Source organism: Elephas maximus, chromosome 11, assembly GCF_024166365.1.
Source record: "Elephas maximus indicus isolate mEleMax1 chromosome 11, mEleMax1 primary haplotype, whole genome shotgun sequence".
NCBI classification, from domain to species: domain Eukaryota; kingdom Metazoa; phylum Chordata; class Mammalia; order Proboscidea; family Elephantidae; genus Elephas; species Elephas maximus.
In genome coordinates, this window is record NC_064829.1 from 93687570 (window position 1) to 93706475 (window position 18906).

The window sequence follows — 18906 nt, forward strand, 5'->3', positions numbered from 1 at the left end:
AAGAATAATTAATTTTGCAGTATTTCTAAGGGCATTTGATCGGAGGGTCTATTCTTTTTATATGAACCCTAAAGAAGGTAAAACTAGATTATCAAATTTCCAATATCCTTATTTCTACCCTCCATAATTTTTAAGGCATTATCTGTGAGTGACCGTCTACTATGAAGTATTTGTGTCTATCAAATCCCTAGATGTGGGAGATTTCTCTCCAGTTAGAATTATTTGATGAGACTTTTGGATAAAAAAGCCTATTCATGCATATTACACTTATAAGGTCTCACTGCAGTGTACATTTTAGGATGTTTCATAAGCTTTAAGCATTGGTTGCAGTCTTTGTGATGTTCATCACATTTGAATTATCTGATATTAGTAAGGCTTGGGAGCCTTGTTGGCATGTAGTGATTAAGAACTTGGTTGCTAACCAAAAGGTTGGCAGTTTGAATCCACCAGCTGCCCCCTGGAAATCCTATAGGGCAGTTCTGCTTTGTCCTGTAGGGTCACTATGAGTCGGAATCGACTCGATGGCAATGGGTTTGGTTTATTGTTTCAGAAAGGCTTGAGCATCATTACAGGCTTTGCCACAGTCATAAAATTTGTGAGATTTAATTCCAAAATTAATATTCTGATGATCCCCAAGGATTGAATTTTGGATGATAACCTTGCCACACATATTTTTAAGTTTTCTCTCAGGTATTTACTTTTTGATGTTCAGTAAAGCCTGACTGTTGTTTAAATAATGTAAAAATGATGCCACCTGTAAAAATGGCATGGCAGAAGCATCTGACCTTCTCTAACTTCACAGGCGGGGAAGAAGAATCAAGATCAGCCCAAGTCTGATTTCTATGAACATGCCTCTCCACCCTTCAAACCTTTTACCATTTCTGACACCAGCTGTCCCTCCCATGGCACTCTCTACTTCTCTGCTGGGTTTGATAATTCATTGCTGTGGCCACACAGAACTCACAGACCATACTCACAGTTATGGGGTTTATTAGGGAAGTAACAGTTTACAATTCAGGATCAGGGACAACTCAGGATACAATTCTTCAATCAGGACAGCCTCTTTTCAGCCATGTCTGCAGGTAGGCCGCTCTGTGGCCCTCGGCCTGGCCTCTGTCCTGCTCTGGCAAGTGCTACAAAGCTTTTTAGCTCCACCAGTAAGTGCCTGGAGGAAGGTACTCAGCTGTCTCACTCATGGGTCGGCAAGCCTAGCTCCACTTAGAAGTGCCCCGAGTAACACCACTCAACCAGCAAGTCTCCTGCTCGAAGATGCTCAGCTCTTGCAGTCTGTAAGCTGGGAAGCCCACTGTGCCCCCTCCTGCCAGTCTTCTGGTTCTGCTGCTTTTGCTGCTGTGTCTCTGCTGCTGCTTTGCACTCTTTCTCACTGTCTCTGGTGTTACAGCTCCTCTCTGTCTCCCTTCAAGCCTAGCAGGATGGCAAAACTGACCAATCCCCTCATTAGGGTCCCACCCCAACAAGGGTGCCATGCACCTTATTTACATTTTTAGCAAGCTATCCAATCCCCTTGCAGGCAGAAGCACTATTTGCATAGTACCACCCAGTCATTTGGTAGGATTTACAAGACCATGGCAAGAAAGGCCACATAAGAGTGTCCATTGCACTGCAAGTACATTCCCCCACTCAATATAGTTTTAGGACCTCGTCCAGTAGAACTTCCTGAAGATCAATGTGGATTCAGTCTGTCTAAAGGCCTTCCCCAATTTATCACACTAATATGTGTCCTCTAATAAATGTTCTCTGTCTTTTGTTTTTAATCAGTAGAAAATGGGTCAAAACTCTCCCATATTTATTGCAAATGTTAATTTTTGACACTAGAAGGGATTTTCTCAAATTATGAGTGAGGAACTATTTCGATAGATTTCTTCATTTTATTACATTTAATAGAATGCATCTTCAGCTTGAAATCTTTACAGTTCAGACAGATGTGACTGAAAGCTTAATGCAGTCCTACTTTCAAATGATTCCATACATTTGTTCCTTCATAGATAATGCTGATTTTTAGTTTTATCAAAGTTCTAGGAAATGTCATCTGCTTGTGCTCTTGATTTGTTCTTCCCCTTACAGAACAATGTTGTGTAAAAGAAACTGACCTCAGGTGGGAATTATTTGAGGATTTTTTATGTTCTGAATTTTTTCTCCTAGTGAGAATTTTGTTATAGGGCACTATTGGTAGTCTCTTTCAACATGGCCCTGCCGCTTCTCAAACTGACTTTTATTGCCTCATTCTTCCCTGAAATAAAAATTACTGAAGTAAGACCTTGGTGTCTTTACAAGCTCATTGATTGAAGTGCTTCTCTCATTAGTGCCCTCAAAACGGGATAATTTCTTGGTCTTGAATGCAGTTGAGATAATACATAAAAAGAAAATCAGGTCTTTTTTTGGGTATTCTTGGAGAAATAAATATTGCATATTGGAAAGCTCATGTCATACCAAATGTTATACATGTCATGAGCACAGAGCTATGAAACTTCTCAATCATTACCTTCAACCAAAAATATGTTTCAGGGACATAAAGGCAATGGGATCCTCAATAAAGAAAGGGTGATTATGCATTATATGCAATACAAACTATTTTCATGGTAACCCAACTACAGAGTTTCAAATTCCCTATCACCAGACCATTCATGTAATATATATTTACAATATGAACCCAGGCAAAGAAGGGGTTTTTCACAGGTACATAAAAAATACCAATTGGCAGTGATGTATGAGTGTCTTATGTTTGAAGAAACTCATATCTTAACACATTTACAGGAAAATTATTGTATAAAAACAGATGGTTGCCAAAATATTGCACATTATATGCCAAATAAACCTTCCACAACAAACAGCTAATGAATAACCTAAACAACAATTTAGATTTACAAAACAAGAAGAGCATCAAAAAGTCAAGGAAAATATAGTAATACACAGAAACAAAACATCCTAAAAATCGATTTGAGTATGTTTTCTGACAATATAGAAATTAAAGAAGAAGTCAGTAACAGATATCTGGAAAATACCCAAATATGTAGAAACCAAACAATCTACTTCTATGTAAACCCTAGATCAAAGAAGAAGTCTCAAGGCAAATGACAGAAATTTTTTAATTAAATAAAAATAAAAATACAACATATAAAACTTGTGGGATGTAGCCAAAGTGGTGCAGAGTGAGAAATTTGTAGCAACAAATGCATATATTAAAAAAGAAGAAAGGTGTCTTAGTTATTTAGTGCTGCCATAACAGAAATACCACAAGTGGATGGCTTTAACAAAGACAAATGTATTTCCTCACAGTGTAGTAGATTAGAAGTCCAAATTCAGGGTGTCAGCTCTAGGGAAAGGCTCTCTCTCTCTGTGGGCTCTAGAAGAAGGCTTTCCCTGGTCGAGGAGTTTCTCAGGTAAAGGGTCCCCGTTTCCAAAGGATGTGCTGTGCTCCAGGTGCTGCTTTCTTGGTGGTATGAGGCCTCCAACTCTCTGCTTGCTTCCCTTTTATGTCTTGAGAGATAAAAGTTGATGCAGGCCACACCCTAGGGAAACTCCCTTTACACTGGATCAGAGAGGTGACCTGAGTAAGGGGTGGTGTTACAATTTCACCCTAATCCTCTTAACATAAAATTACAATCACAAAATGGAGGTCAACCACACAATACTGGGAATCATGGCCTAACCAAATTGACACATATTTTTGGGGGGACACGATTCAATCCGTGACAAAAGGTCTCAGCTCAGTAACCTAAGATTCCATTGTATCAAACAAAACAAGAGCAAATTAAATCTCTGGCAACTGAAGGAAGGAAATAATGAAGAGCAGAAGTCATTGAAATTGAAAAAAAAAAAAGAAAAATCAATGAAACCAAAAATGGTTTCATGAAAAAATAAAGTTGAGAAAACTCTCATCAGAGTGACCAAGAAAAATGTCACAAATTATCATTATCAGGAAAGAAGGCAGTAGCATCACCATAGTCCTCCCCACACGTAAAAAGAATACTAAGAGAATATTATGAACGACCTGATGCTCTTAAATTGGACAACTTAGATGAAATGGGAGAAATTCCTTGAAAACAAAGCTCACTCATGAAGAAATAGTAACATTAACTGAACAGGCCTTTATCTATGAAAGAGGTAGAACTCATAGTTAAAAACCTTCCAGTAAATAAAACTTTGGACCAACATGAGTTCACCGCTCAATTTTATCAAAGAAATATTACTGTGATGCAGTGACCTCCTGTATGTGGACTTTGACCTTGATTATTTGGAAAGACAGCTTAGGAGATATTTCCCTAATTGGTGAGAAGTTGTTACCTTTGCCCTAGTTCTTTTGAGAAGTTGGGGGACCACCTAGGGTGTTTTCTACCACAGACTCTTTCTTTTGCCAGGGGAACAGCCAGTCTGTGCCAGCAGAAAATGTACTTTTGTACAAGACCTTAGTTGACTGACATTTTAGGGGTAATTGCTGGTCTGGTGAAGGAGGCCCCACCTCATAGCTGTTGAGGACTGGGATATGTATATAAATGGCTTAAATGCATAGGTTCTGAAGGCCTTCTGGTTGACAGAAGTTATGAGGGGAGCACATCCTTTGGGATGTGGAAGTCCTTCCCAGGCTGGCAAAAAAAAGCTGCAGCTGAGAGACCTGCTGGATAAGACCTGGACTGGCAGAGGCAGAGACCTGTGGCAGCAGGGTGGTCGCAAAACTACAGTATGAACTGGGCTAGTTAGCAGCAGAGCAGCCAGTGGTGAAAAAGCCCTACAGTGGAGAGGCTCTGTGACAGAGAGCTGTTGCTAAGAGAGCCGCAGTTGAGAGGGCTCAGTGAGCTGCTACAATATGAGCTGGGCCGGTTAGCAGCAGAGAGAGGCCTGAAGCCAGAGAGCAGCTAAGAGAGCTGTCCTGGTCAGAAGCTATCCCAGTCAGAAGCTGTCCTGCACTAAGAAGGGAGGAATGTGTTCTCCACTTCTGGGACCATTTCAGATCTTAGCACACTCTAGGCTCTTACCTTAAATTGTTTGAAACATTGACTTAAAATAGGCAGGAAGCAGCTGTGCTAAACCGAACACCACAGTGATAGATCTGAAAGCAAAGAATCACATACTGTCAGGATGAATCGACCTGGCAATGCCCAGGGGAGGGGTGGGCGAGTCCCACTCATACCTCAATTCCATCCCCAACCCAGCTGGCTCCCTGTGCCATCCTGGCCTCTACCCCATCCTTCCCTGTTGCCAGCCCTGCCCCTTGTCCCACTGCACAGGCAGTTTCCTGAACACATGTAGAGGATTGGGCACACTCAGTGATATTATCTCATTCAAACTTGAGCTTTGTGGTCCCCCAGGCACTGGTCCTCCACACTGGGGGTCTGAGGAACACTCTGGTGGATAAAGTCCCCACACCTGCTTGTCGGTCATGGTGAGTCCTGGTGTCACCTTGAGATGTTCTGATCATTGCTCTGATGCTGGGGTCTGCATTCAATTCTACTTAAAATTCCCGAGGCCCTCCCATCCCCAACCTTTCTGCCTTTGATCCATGCAGACAGCAGCTGTTATGTCACTTGCCTGCTTAGAACCCTTCATTGATTCCCATACCCTCCCGCTGCCCTATCCCAACCATGCCAGGTAAAGTCCTCACTTGGCACATGCGTTCAAGTACATTGCCCTTCATTCCCTCATCCCCAGGCTTGTTCCCAAAATTCCAGTAAGAGATTTGAAGGGTAGCAACACGTCTCCAGCCTCCATATTTGATTTCAGTGCATCGCCTTGTACCATTCCTGTTCTTTCATTGAACTAGTTAAAGGGACACCATTCTTCACGTTTATACAGAACCTACTCTGTACTTGTCATTGCCCTATGTGAATTTTCACATCACAAAACCTTCAGAAAAGCGTTTTTAGATTTATTTTGAGCCACCAATATTCTCACCAGAGTAACACATGGAAGAAGAAATGCAAATTAAACATATAACTTGGGTTAAAATGTGTGAAGGAAAAAAACAGTAGGGACAAATTTAAGAGTTTTTTTTCTTACTATAATTGAAAAAGAATTGTTAACATTTTGCTTAACACCATAATCTTGTTACTATTTTTAAAGCCTTAGAAAATTTTCTCTTTGAGTAAGATTAAATCACATTTATTGCCTGATAAGCACTTCCACATTTTCATGAAATTAATGTAAAAACATTAGGCATGTTATCTATATAGATTTCACAAGCACTCTGAAAAATCATACTGTATAAAGGGTCCTGTTTGCAGCAGGAAAGGTCATGTAGGATGATATTGAAAAACAAACCAGCATGGTGACTCCATGTTTCAGAGTAGAACTGTGTTCCATAATGACTGTAACCTTTTGAAAGTAGATCACCAGATCTCTCTTCCAAGGTGCCTCTGGGTGGATTCGAATCACTGACCTTTCAGATTAGTAGTCAAGTGCTTAAACATTTGTCACCCAGGGACTCTTAGCAAGATACTAGCATGAAGGAAATTGTGGAGTTTCAAGAGCAAACATTCAGTATTATATTTGAGAACCTTACTCCACTTTTTTGTGTTTGACTACTGTCATGGATTGAATTATATCCCCCCCAAAATGTATCAATTTGGTTGGGCCATGATTCCCAGTATTGTGTGGTTGTCCTCCATTTTGCAATTTTATGTTAAAGAGGATTAGGGTGGGATTGTAACACCCTTACTAGGGTCAAATCCCTGATTCAATGTAGTTTCCCTGGGGTGTGGCCTGCACCACCTTTTATCTTACGAGATAAAAGGAAAGGGAAGCAAGCAGAGACTTTGGGGACCTAAGACACCAAAAAAGCAGTGCCAGGAGCACAGCGTGTTCTTTGGACCTGGGGTCCCTGCGTGAAGCTCCTAGTCCAGGGGAAGACTGACGAGAAGGCTGACAGAGAAAGCCTTCCCCTAGAGCTGATGCCCTGAATTTGGACTTTTAGCTTACTTTACTGTGAGGAAATAAACTTCTTGTTGTTAAAGCCATCCACCTCTCTTATTTCTGTTATAGCAGCGTTAGGTGACTAAGACAAACTACTGACAGGCTTTAACGCTCAGCTGATAAAAAAGAGGAAGTGCTCCCTTCCTTTTGGTGCTAGTGGGGTGTTCAAACCACATACAGGTACTCTCAGCAGCTCCACCTCCTAATTACCATAGAAATACAAGCCAGTCTCCTATCCCTGATCTCTCCAACCTGTAAAGCCTCCCCAGCTCTTGTTATGTAATAGGCATTCTCACTCCCCTTTAGTATATGGCATCACCATTCTTAACATCTAAACCAAACTTTGGTTAGAGGTCCATCCTGTCTTTGTGGACTGGGCACAAGTGCAAATTAACTGAAAGTTTTGGGGGAGTGAACATATAAATTTTCTAGTTTACCTATACTATGCTTATTCTTAAGGGAAAATAATGAATATTCATCTCTTGAAATGATTCCAGGGAGGACTCTAAGCAGGGGAAAAAATATTATTCCTTACAAAGGAGAGGAAGACCATCATTTCTCCTCCATTATTTCTGTCATATTAGCAGTCCATAGTAAAGTATCATTCTGTTGCCATGAAAACCTCTCAAGTCTTTCTCAGCCTGCTGTGTTTCTTGGTCACCTGGTAGAGCAATAATTCCCTATAATTAACACTGACCCTCTACTGTAGCAACGTGTCTGGGGAGGTCTGAAAACATTTACTGTGATGGTTTAGAACATAGTTTTGTGTCTATCCTTAAGCTCTCTCCAATTTCTTATTCAAATTTACACTGTATCTTAAATTCAGTGTCCTTATCAATCGCTTCCCAGAGAGCACCACATTGACACACGAAAGATCTGTGATAAAGGTTTCAAACTTCAGGTTGAAAGCCATCTAAAGTAATAAACCTTTTCAAGAACTCTGATATGGCTGAATAAAAATATTGTCTAAACTGAAAAACACTGAACCTTTTTACAGATGTCCTCGTGCTTTTGATACCTATTATCTCATAAATTTTAAATGACTTTGCCTTTTAATTACACTGCAGGATGTCACACCTAAGGTTTATTAAAGGAGCCTGGTGATGCAACAGTTGAGCCTCAGCTGCTAACTGAAAGGTTGGTGGCTTGAACCAATCCAGCCTCTTTGTGGAAGACAGACCTGGTGATCTGCTTTCATAAAGATTACAGCCTAGAAAACCCTTTGGGGCAGTTCTACTCTGTCACATGGGATTGCTATGAGTTGGAAATCGACTTGATGGCACCGAATGACAACAAAAAGGTATTTAATGTTTCAGAAAGACAAGAAGTTTAGCTCCTTGTAGTATGATGTCTCCGGTATGTAGTCCATTGTGAAAACGGACTAAAGGATTTGTGACATCATTACATTTGAAGGGCTCCTCTCCAGTATTTATTCACTCATGCATCCAAAGGTGTGAACATTTGATAAAAAATAAAAGATCACATTGATTTGTAAGGTTTCTCTCCAGTGTGAATTTTCTCATGATCCCCAAGGCTTAAGTTTTGGATAAAAGCATTTACACATATACTAGATTTACATCGTTCATTTGCAGCATGCATTTTCTGATGTCTAGTAAGGTTTGCAAAATGTGTAAAAGTTTTGCTACATTCATTACATTTGTAAGGTTTTTCTCCAGTATGGCTTCTCTTATGATTAGTAAGGCTTGAAAGCACGGTAAAGGATTTGCCACACTCATTACATTTGTAAGGTCTCTCTCCAGTATGGCTTCTCTTATGATTAGAAAGGCTTGAGTGCATGGTAAAGGATTTACCGCACTCGTTACATTTGTAAGTTTTCTCTTTACTATGAGTTATCTGATGATCCCCGAGGTTTGGACTTTGGATGAAAGCATTCAGAGATATATTAGATTTACGAAGCTCCTTTTTAGTATGTATTTTCCGATGTCTAATAAGGTTTGAAAAATGGGTAAAGGCTTTGCCACATTCATTACATTTGTAAGGTTCCTCTCCAGTATGAATTCTCCTATGATTAGTAAGGCTTGAACGCACAGAAAAGGCTCTGTCACACTCATTGCATTTGTAAGGTTTCTCTCCAGTGTGAATTCTTTGGTGAATCCTGAGGTCAGATTGTTGCCTAAAAGCCTTGCCACATTCACTACATTTGTATGGTTTCTCACCAGTGTGAATTTTCTCATGATCCCAGAGGTATGAACGACATAGAAAAGCCCTACCACATTCATTACATTTATAAAGGTTCTCTTCATTATGGAGTCTCTGATGTCGAGTAAGGCATGAATGCACAGTAAAGGCTTTGTCACATTCGTTACATTTGTAAGGTTTCTCTCCAGTATGAACTCTCTCATGACCCAGAAGTTGCGAACGTCTGATAAAAGCCTTACCACACTTGTCACATTTATAAGGTCTTTCTCCAGTATGAATTCTCTGGTGAATCCTAAGGTTTGAATTTTGAATAAAGGCCTTGCCACATACACCACATTTATATGGTTTCTCCCCAGTATGGATTCTCTTATGTTTAACAAAGTTTGAGAAGTAATTAAAGGCTTTGCCACAGTCATTACATTTGTGAGCTCTCAATCTAGAATGAACTTTCTGATGTTTACTGAGGGTTGAGCTTTGGTTGAAAGTCTTCCCATCTTCATTACATTCATAAAGTTTTCCTGTAATATGTGTTTTCTGGTGTTGTGTAAGCAATGAGGGATCCTTAAACACCTTCCCACATTTATTACATATGTTGAAATTGACACCAGGAGGAATTCTTTGAAGTGGTGAAGCTGGGCAACCATTGTTGATAGACTTCTCAACTTGATTGCATCCATAAATTTTCTTTACAGGTGGAAATCTCTGCAGTCCAGCCAAATCTGACTGAAAGGTTAATCTAATCTTATTTTCAAAACATTTCATGTTCTTGTTTTCTCCACAGCTAATGTTATTTTTGAGTTTTAATAAATCCCTTACAAATGGATTCTTATGTTTATAATACTGACACACACTTTTTCTTACAGAAACACTATGCTTTAGTAGAAAATTATTCCAGGATGTGTCATGCTGTTGGTCTTCTCTACCAGTGGGATTATTATTATGCGAGGTAGTCACTCCTCGGTTATTTCTTTCATTATATCCCCAATGACTCTCAAATTTATGCATATTTTCCAGGGCTTCTCTGAGGTCAGAATTCTCTAGACTATGACTTTCACGTCCTTCCAACGTCACTGTTTGGAATACTTCTCCTTTAATAATGTTCTCATGTGGTGATAATTCCTGGAGCATATATCTAGAAGAGATATCTGAAAGATATAAAGAACCATAGGCTTACTATGAAGTAGAGTTGGAAAATGAGTAAGTACCTTAAACTGAGAAATATATTACATCAGAAGTAATACTTATCATGAACAGAGTTACAAAACTTACCAGTCATGGTGCTCTAATGTTTAGGAATGCAAAAAGGAAACAGCATTCCTCAGTAAAGAAAGGGTGATTACATGTCGTTCAAATTATTTACATGGAAACCTAGTTTCAAATACTCTATGACCAGCTCACTCACACAATGTAAACTTAAGAACTGAAAGAAGGGGTATTCTACTACCACTTGAAAGTACAAGTCAATTATCAGTTTCACTCTTATTCCAAGGCCAGGATTTTAACTACTGTTACAGACTGAATTGTGTCCCCCCAAAATTCGTGTTGTATGATCACATTTGGGAATGGGTTTTCTTAGTTATGTTAATGAGGCAGTATTAGATTAGCGCCTATCTTGAGCCAATCTCTTTTGAGACGTAAAAGAGCAGATTAAACAAGGAAGTACAACAGAGATGGGGGAAGATAGATACCATGCCACATGAAGACCACCAAGGAACCAATGAGCAAGGATCTTCCCCAGAGCTGACAGAGACAGAAAGCCTTCCCCTAGAGCTGGTGCCCTGAATTCGGACACCTAGCCTCCTTAAATGTGATAAAATAAATTTCTGTTTGTTGAAGCACAGATTTTGATATTTGTTATAGTTGCACTAGAACGAAGACAACTACCCTACCAAAATCACATTCCCATAACGTTGTAAGCATAATTTTTCAGATAAAAAGGCTAGGCCCACAGATTATGTACACAACGCTAATTAACAAAGAAAGTAAATTCTACAGCCAGAGTTTGAACCATCCTGAAGCAACAGACACCACTGCCTACTCAGGTGGTGCAGATGCCAACAGGTCACAGTAAATGCTTGGTCACAGGAAGAAATGCTTCAAAGGAGATACAAGACTTGAGCTGTATCAATCCAAACCCACTGCTGTCGAGACGATTATGACTCACAGCAGCCCCATGTGACAGAGTGGAACTGCCCCGTAGGGTTTTCTAGGCTGTAATCTTTACAGAAGCAGATTGCCAGGTCTTTTCTCCAGTTGACTGCTGGGTGTGTTTGAACCACTGACCTTTCAGTTAGCAGCAAGTGCCTAACCATTGCACCACAGGGCTCCTTATGTCATTAACAGTATTAACCAGGGATTTCTTCTTGGATGTGTCATCGTTCCCTACGCATGTTGAATTAGATGAGGTTACAGGGACCATGTCATAGCGTGTTGTAAGACACAATAAACACTTTGCCTTCATCTCTGTTTGAGCTGGGGCACTACTAAAGTTGAACGTTACATGTCTGAAGAACAGAGTGATAAGCAGAAGGAAGGAAAATTTCCTTTGAGAGCTTACAAGAAATAAACTTTTGCTTTCCTACAGATCTCTTCCATTTGGGGAGTTTCCCAAAGATTAATAGATCTGTTTCCTCTCTGCCCATGTGTGTTTTAGCCTGTGTTTATACTTTTGATACATTCCTACCCATATGGGTTTTTTTTTTTTTTTTCCCTCTCCACAGCCCAGGGCTCTTCCCTTTGGCTCCAAAATGGAGATTATTCAGGTCAGAAAGAGAGATTCTTGATTATAAGAAAAAAGAAATGTGATGTGCGGAGACTTTTCCAGATAGAATCCAAACCCTCTGTTCAGCGGAGAAAACAGGACATTACAGATGGGTCTAGAAAACTAGTTCACAAATTTGTCCATGGACTGCATCCTTCTAAATGCCTGTGTAGATACCTAGCTCTCTTCCAAGACCTACTGAATCAAAAGCACAGGGGTAAAACCAGGAAATCGGATATTTTAAATGTTTGGTGTAAAGTTTTGTGATACTCAAGCTTTGGGACTACCACTGATGACGTAGTGTGAAGAGGGCAGATCATCTGAAGAAAGAGGAAGGTCACAGCCCAGATGGGGCATTATGAAGCTTTTCGTTCCTAAGTGAACTTCAGTCTCTCAGTTAAGAACAGGGATTTTAAACTCTAGCAAGGCAGGGGCTGCCAGGAGACTCTCAAAGGAAAATGCAAAGATACTCAAGGGCAGATCCCTACTTCTGGAGGAAAGTTATGCTCACCCAAGGAGACTAGGTTCCTGAAGTTCTCCAGCATCACGTCCCTGTACAAAGCCTTCTGAGCAGGGTCCAGGGATTTCCACTCCTCCTGAGAGAATTCTATGGCCACATCCTTGAATGTCAACAGTCCCTGTAATGAAACACACATCTTACCAAGTAAATATGGAGAGACTTCTAATTTTCATGCAAAATGAGAAGACAGAGGTATAAGGATCAACTTGATGGATGTGAGCATTCTGACAGGTCCATGTAAGATAATTCTGAGCAACTTATGTGTCCCTAATTTTGTTTTATTATACTTTTCCAAGAGAGGGTGTGAAACCCACTAATCATTGTGGACTTCACATTTTTATGGACAATAAAAGAAATATGCAAACAAAAAAAATTCAACAAGTGTCATCTATATAGACCTGTTAGATGTTAGTTCTGCACAGCAAGTGACAACAATGAGCTTCTCAAATGAGCTAGAGCAAGAATGGTGTCTTCATGAACGACAAAGTCCACTGTGTCTTTAAAGAAAGGTCAGAATCAAAAAACTGTGATGCCAATAACCAAAACGACTAAAATTTTTGAGCAGGAATGTGCTAAGCTTTACTCTAAATGCTTTATATGCATTAAATCGTATGGTGACATAATAGCCCAATAGAGAAAGATCTGTTTCCACCTTACACAGGAGACAACTGTGTCACAGGCACTAAAAGACACTCAAACAGCTAATAAGTGACAGACCCAGCACCTGAACCCAGGTTGTCAAGTTTTAGAACTGAACCTAAGAAAACTAAACAGTTAAGAATAGGTTGCAGACTATTTTCAAACTGAGAAACTTAAAACAAGTTCAAGCCCAACAACATGGAAGTGGATAAAATGTCATTATATATGTGCACACAGACACATACACATAATTTGTTACTATTCTTATTACTCTTATCTCATTGTTACTTACTTCTCCTACTGCATTGACATTATAGCGCAGACAAAAATTAAGGCCATAAAAATACTTAACGTATATTTTCAACTGTTCAAAAATATAAAACTAATTTAATGATATACATTTTATAAAAACCATGAGCTTGTAAATATTTGCACACACACATACATACACATTTAACACACTTAAGTGAAATGAGAGTAGTTATCTCTGAATGATGTATTTTTGGGATAAGGTTTCATTATCTTTTATTTTTACTCATGTGCATTTCAGCATTTCTAGTATAATGAAAATGTATAAAGTATATCATATAGCCTAGTCATTGCTATTCCACATCGGGTTAGTAAAAAAACAAACTACACAAAAACGGAAAAAAAATAAAATAAATAAATAAAAATTTTTAACTTTAATCTCCATGAAATACATATATGTAAAAATATAAACAGTTTTATCCATTTAAGTTTAAACAGCCATTCACAAAAGAGAAGCTGAATTTATTCCACTAATAAAACAATGATCCAAGATCAGAAAATTTATTTATTGTATGTACTAATTTAACAGATTAAAATAGATAAAAAGATTTCTTAAGGAGTAACTCTTTAAAGAAATTATTGGATAATAAAATCATTCTGAATAGGAAATATGGAAGACAAAACAAAACTGTCATTCAGCAAGAAAACTGAAACAAACATCATGATCAGCAGAAAGCAATTCAACCAACAGAAAGGCTGAGACAAGTGGACTGGCCAGGGCTCCTGTCATTCACCACTGCACGGGATGCCTTAACCAGGGCCAAAAGAAGAAGCAAGAGGGAGGAGAAAAAAGACAGTCAAAGCTGGACCTGTTATAAATCACAGATGGCAGGATTACGACTTTACAATCTAGAAAAAGAATGTATTTGAACTCTAATAACTAATGATATACTGAAAACAGGTTTTCTTCATTAGTAGCAGTAATTGAAAAACAACTCACACAAAAAAGACATAGCTTGCATTTCCATTAACAAACACACCTTGACATCTATTTATAAGACTATTTTCAGAACTATGTTGGGAAATTATAAAACTTCACTGAAGGACAGAACAAAGACATGATCAAAGGCTAACAAACCTGATTCCTATTGGACCATGTGGTGATATAAAGACGCTAGGGACTGGAGAGATGCACAGCAAATCAAACAAAAGAAACGGGAGATTTCAATAAAATCTGTGACATTGAAGGAGAATCAATACAATTTTGAACAGAAGCACAAAATGAAGCAGCTTGTCCAACTATATAAGTACTATCACTTTGCTATATAAAACTTCAACATGAAACAAAATAGCTACAAGAAGTATATGCAAAAACCAAAATTAGAGACATAAAAAATAAAACATTAGAACTAAATGGAGCATAATATTTTGGAATCATGAAATAGGTCACGCCTTCCAAAGCAGGATAAAAAACCAAAAGGTACGAAGGAAATATTTACTTTTCATTACTGAAATAAAATATACACCAGAACATATATGAAGAATTAAACTACAGACTACAGAATACCTCCTAAAATACATTAAAAGAAAACCCAGCCAAGTATGAAAATCCATTTTATATGCACATGTCCAAAAAATAATGAAATGTACTCAGACTCACAAGCAGCCGGAGAATGGAAATAAAAACAGCTACCGTTTTATTTCCAGCTCTTCCAAAAGTAAAAAGAATAGAGTCTCAAGTTTTGCTTAAACCATATGGGAAATCTCACATGTTATTGATGGAAGAGGGTATTTTTGCAGCTTTCGGGAATGACAGGGCGTATCTTCCCAGAATCTATCAAAAATACGAAATGCGTCATCATCCCTGAAATCACAATCACTCTTCAAGTTGCCCGACCTGGAGGAACACTCAGACATCTGCAGAGAAGTCGGCAGTCTCCCAGGCAATCACTGCGACAGCGAAACTCGGTAAAGGCCACATGTGTCTTCGTTATGAGAATGCTCTAATGAGGATCTAAGAGACCAAGCTAGCTCTATGATTACCAACACGAAAACAACTCCAAGACATCGTGTAAATTTTCCAAAGTTGATGAATAAAATATCACAACAAAGCATTCACTGGAGAAATTTTTCTAAAATTATATAATGATGCTTAAATGCCTTTTACCAAGACCTGCACTGACTCCTGACATAGAACTGCAGCTGTGGTTGCAGATGGAGGCGGTGAGTGAGGGTGCAGGGCGAAATGGGAAGGGGATCTTTTCATTCTTAGGCCCTACTGTGTGGAGTCTGGCCGTGAAACAAACATATCCATCATGTGACGTTTAAAAGAAAATATTTAACAATGGTAGAACCAGAATTTGGCTCCTCCCTGTCTGATGACAAAGAAACTTCTTTGGCTGAATTATAACTATTTCTACCTAAAACAAACCTGCACAAACACACAGTCTCAATGGGATGGATGTGCTGTGAGTGATTTAAAGACACTCCTACTGTTAGACATTAAGGTTGATTTCATATTTTAAAACCGATTATAGAATAAGATATCCTCTTTCACTGGTATCTGTTTCTGAACTTTATATCCCATTCCAGATCATTAATATTTTGGAGCAGAAACACACTGATTTACTTGTTTAGCTTTGAATGCATTATAAAATCAGGCAGAGCAGGTTCCCCTTATCAGTCTCCTTTTCCAGAATTTTCCAGCATCTGTGCACAGTAACACACCCCTTCCACATGCAGCTTCTTCCATGATTGTCCACAGAGAACTGACATGGCTCCTAGATGTAGCCCATTCCCTGCTGCACACTTGGTCTGGTGCGAATCCCTTCCCATGATGCCCCCCAAATGGAGCCTCGTCACAAGTCCCATGTCCCTGGGTGACCGTGAGATGAAAATCTGCATGGAGTTAAGAGGGGACTGTGGCAGGCAGTATATGTCAGAGTCAGACGAGATGAGCAAATTGTCAGAACAGCATTTCAGAAAGGAGAGGACTGCCACCAACCAAGAATATGACTGTTACCTGGGAGCGAGCCATTCCGGATGTCTCTTTTTTCCCTCCTCCAGGCTTCATCCTGAGGCAAGATCAGTCTTGAGAAGTCAATGCTGAGTATGGAAAATATGCTGGTAAAGGCTTACAGTTAGCACACCCCCTTCCTGTGCCATAACCACACACACAGGGAGGAACTCACCATGGTGAAAGATGGTCTCTGCTACCCAGTGTCCCAGGAGGGACTCAGGGACAATAACCTCCTACATGGAGACCAACAGGTGAGTTTATTACCCTCAGGTCCTGGTGAAGCCCACACTCCACTGCAGCAGGGGGATCAGGGCTAGAGTGACCCTCCCCTTCAGATCCTAGACCGGGCCCTGACATCACACTCCCTGCAGAGCAGAGCCCCCTCACCTCCTTTTTCTCAGACTATTTCTGTTACAGTAGCACTAGGGAACTAAGAGAGTCAATAATTTCCTGTCCCATTTCTTGCCCCCACTCACCTATTCCAGGAAAAGGGCAGAAGGCGACCCAAAATTGACTATGACAAGTCACTGCCCTCCATCTGAATAGGGGTTGCGATGGAAGTTATCTTCTGAGACTAACAATCATGAAATGCACAAGCCTTATAGATAGGGGGTTTTGCAATTCTCATTCCCTAGGGGGTTTTGCAATTCTCTTTCTCATCTGTATACTTCAAAGAAATTTTCAATTGATTAGAAATTAAAGTCATAAATCAATATCACAGCTTAATCATCCATATCCCATCAACTGCCCACTCCTCTGGGTCTGAGTCCTTCTCTTTCTGCATGACTATGTGTCTCTCTCACTCTGTATGTCTTTTAGATCTCTTTCCTTTTTTCTCTTTACTCCTGTTCCTTTCCCCCTCAGTTTCTTTCCCTCATGTTGTTCTACACTACCTCCTCTCCTGCTGTTTCTCCCCTTCTACTTTTCCTACCTGTTCAGCTCCACTCCTGCCCTGTTTCACCTCTTGTTGCTCTTTCCCCCAGTCTTTGATTGATGCCATCGCTATATATTTATGCTCCTCTCTGCCCCCATTTCTGTTCCCCCCCCACCCTCACTCTCTGGCACCCCCAGCTTGCTGAGTTCCCTCCCTCATTTCTCTCTGATCTCCGTCATCCCTTGCACCCTTTCTGTCCCTGCATCAATTTGCTCTGTCTGCCATGACTGCAACTCTTTCATCCTCTCCCCCTCTGTTTGAAGTGCTTCCCATCCCCCGTCGCCCCACTCCTACCTTCCGACTAAAGGCTCCCCGCCTATTTTGTTCCCCCTCACTCTCTGAAGATCTTCTTTTCTCCCTGTAACTTTCTCGGCTTATTCTCTTTCATTCAAACTGTTTTTGCGAATCCCTCTTGCACCCTCTATTCTGTCATCTGTTTATGGCTGTCCCTCAGTTTTCTTCTTTTTTAGTATTTCACTTTCTTTGGCAGTTGCTCCTCTCTCTTTTTCTCGATCCCCTCATCCACACATGCACAGTGATGGAATGAGATGCCCGCTGACGGGGAAAAGCACACCTTTCAGGGGGTGGGATCCGGGATGGAAGAACACAGAGGGACCGGATCCCCTTTCTCACACGGGAGCCTGGGAGGAAGCACTGACTGCGAAAGGGAGGCCGGAGGAGAGGCAGGACCCGGCCTGAAGAAGACACAAGACTAGGTCTCAGGAGTGAGGTGGGGTCTCAGAGTCCCAGGACCAGGGAGAGGATGCGGCGTGTCGTGAGGCAGACCCGGATGCACTCTCGCAACAGGTGGGTAAGGGATGTCGCGGAAGTGAGGGAGGGGGATCGGCAGGGGTCGGTCTGAGGAGGACGCAAAGGTGTTGGTGCCTGGGGTCTCAGGAAAGGTGGGGACTGAAGAGTCCCATAGGTAGAGGACGCGGTGGCTTGCGCTGCCATCGAGGGAAGAGACTAGGGGGCAAGAACGCTGCGAATCCACCTCCTGGTGAGGACTTGATCCGCGCAGGGCAAGCGGGGGTCAGAGAGGCGTTTTAAGCAGGGAAACAACGAAGCAGGCAGCGTCTGCACTGCACGAGGGCAGAAACGCCGGGGCGGGGATTCGCTGGAGGGCGATTTTACACCTGAACGGACGCGGATCCCCTGTCGGCGGTGAAGCGACCAAGGCTCGGAACGTCTCACGGCTGCGCCGGGATCTCCGGAGGTGGGAAGGGCAGGGGTGGGGATATTAACGTCTGGAGCAGCCCCGGCCCCAGGTATGGAGGACCGGGACCGCCAAGAGAAAGTTTTAAAATAGAAAGACGGCAACCTACCAAGGTATGACCTTCGCTGCGCGCAATCCGCTTCCGCGTGTGCGGTAAACCGCGCAGCCGCCGATCGGAAAGCGACGCAGCAGCGTGGGGCGGGCTCTGGGCGGGGCCAACCGGCAGGAGAGGAGGCGGGGAGCGTGGCCAGGCCTCTGCACGTACCGCAAGAAGGCGGGGAGGGAACGGCCAGGGGGCGTGGCCTGAGTGGGGCGCGCGGATGGCCGACTGCAGGGGGAGGAGACTGGCCATTCCTGGCCAGGGAACGTCAGGAGGTGGGGCGGGGCTGGCGAGGGGGCGGGCCTTGGGCGGGACCGAATTTCCTACGCCCCGCCCCTGGGCGTTTCCTAGTCTGTCAGTCTTGACAGTCCGCGATTCTCT

At 41.4% G+C, this 18906-nt stretch overlaps 1 protein-coding gene across 1 annotated transcript; it reads right to left on the reverse strand.

Annotated features, from left to right (window-relative positions):
* Window positions 1-5974: 5974 nt before the first annotated feature.
* Window positions 5975-18584, reverse strand: LOC126085840 (zinc finger protein 677-like). Its single transcript, XM_049901575.1, has 4 exons — window positions 18535-18584; window positions 16279-16361; window positions 12360-12486; window positions 5975-10232 (listed from the first exon to the last, which is right to left on the reverse strand). The coding sequence occupies exons 2-4, from the start codon at window positions 16327-16329 to the stop codon at window positions 8407-8409; spliced, it is 2004 nt and encodes a 667-aa protein (XP_049757532.1). The 5' UTR covers window positions 16330-16361; window positions 18535-18584; the 3' UTR covers window positions 5975-8406.
* Between the last annotated feature and the right edge of the window lie 322 nt (window positions 18585-18906).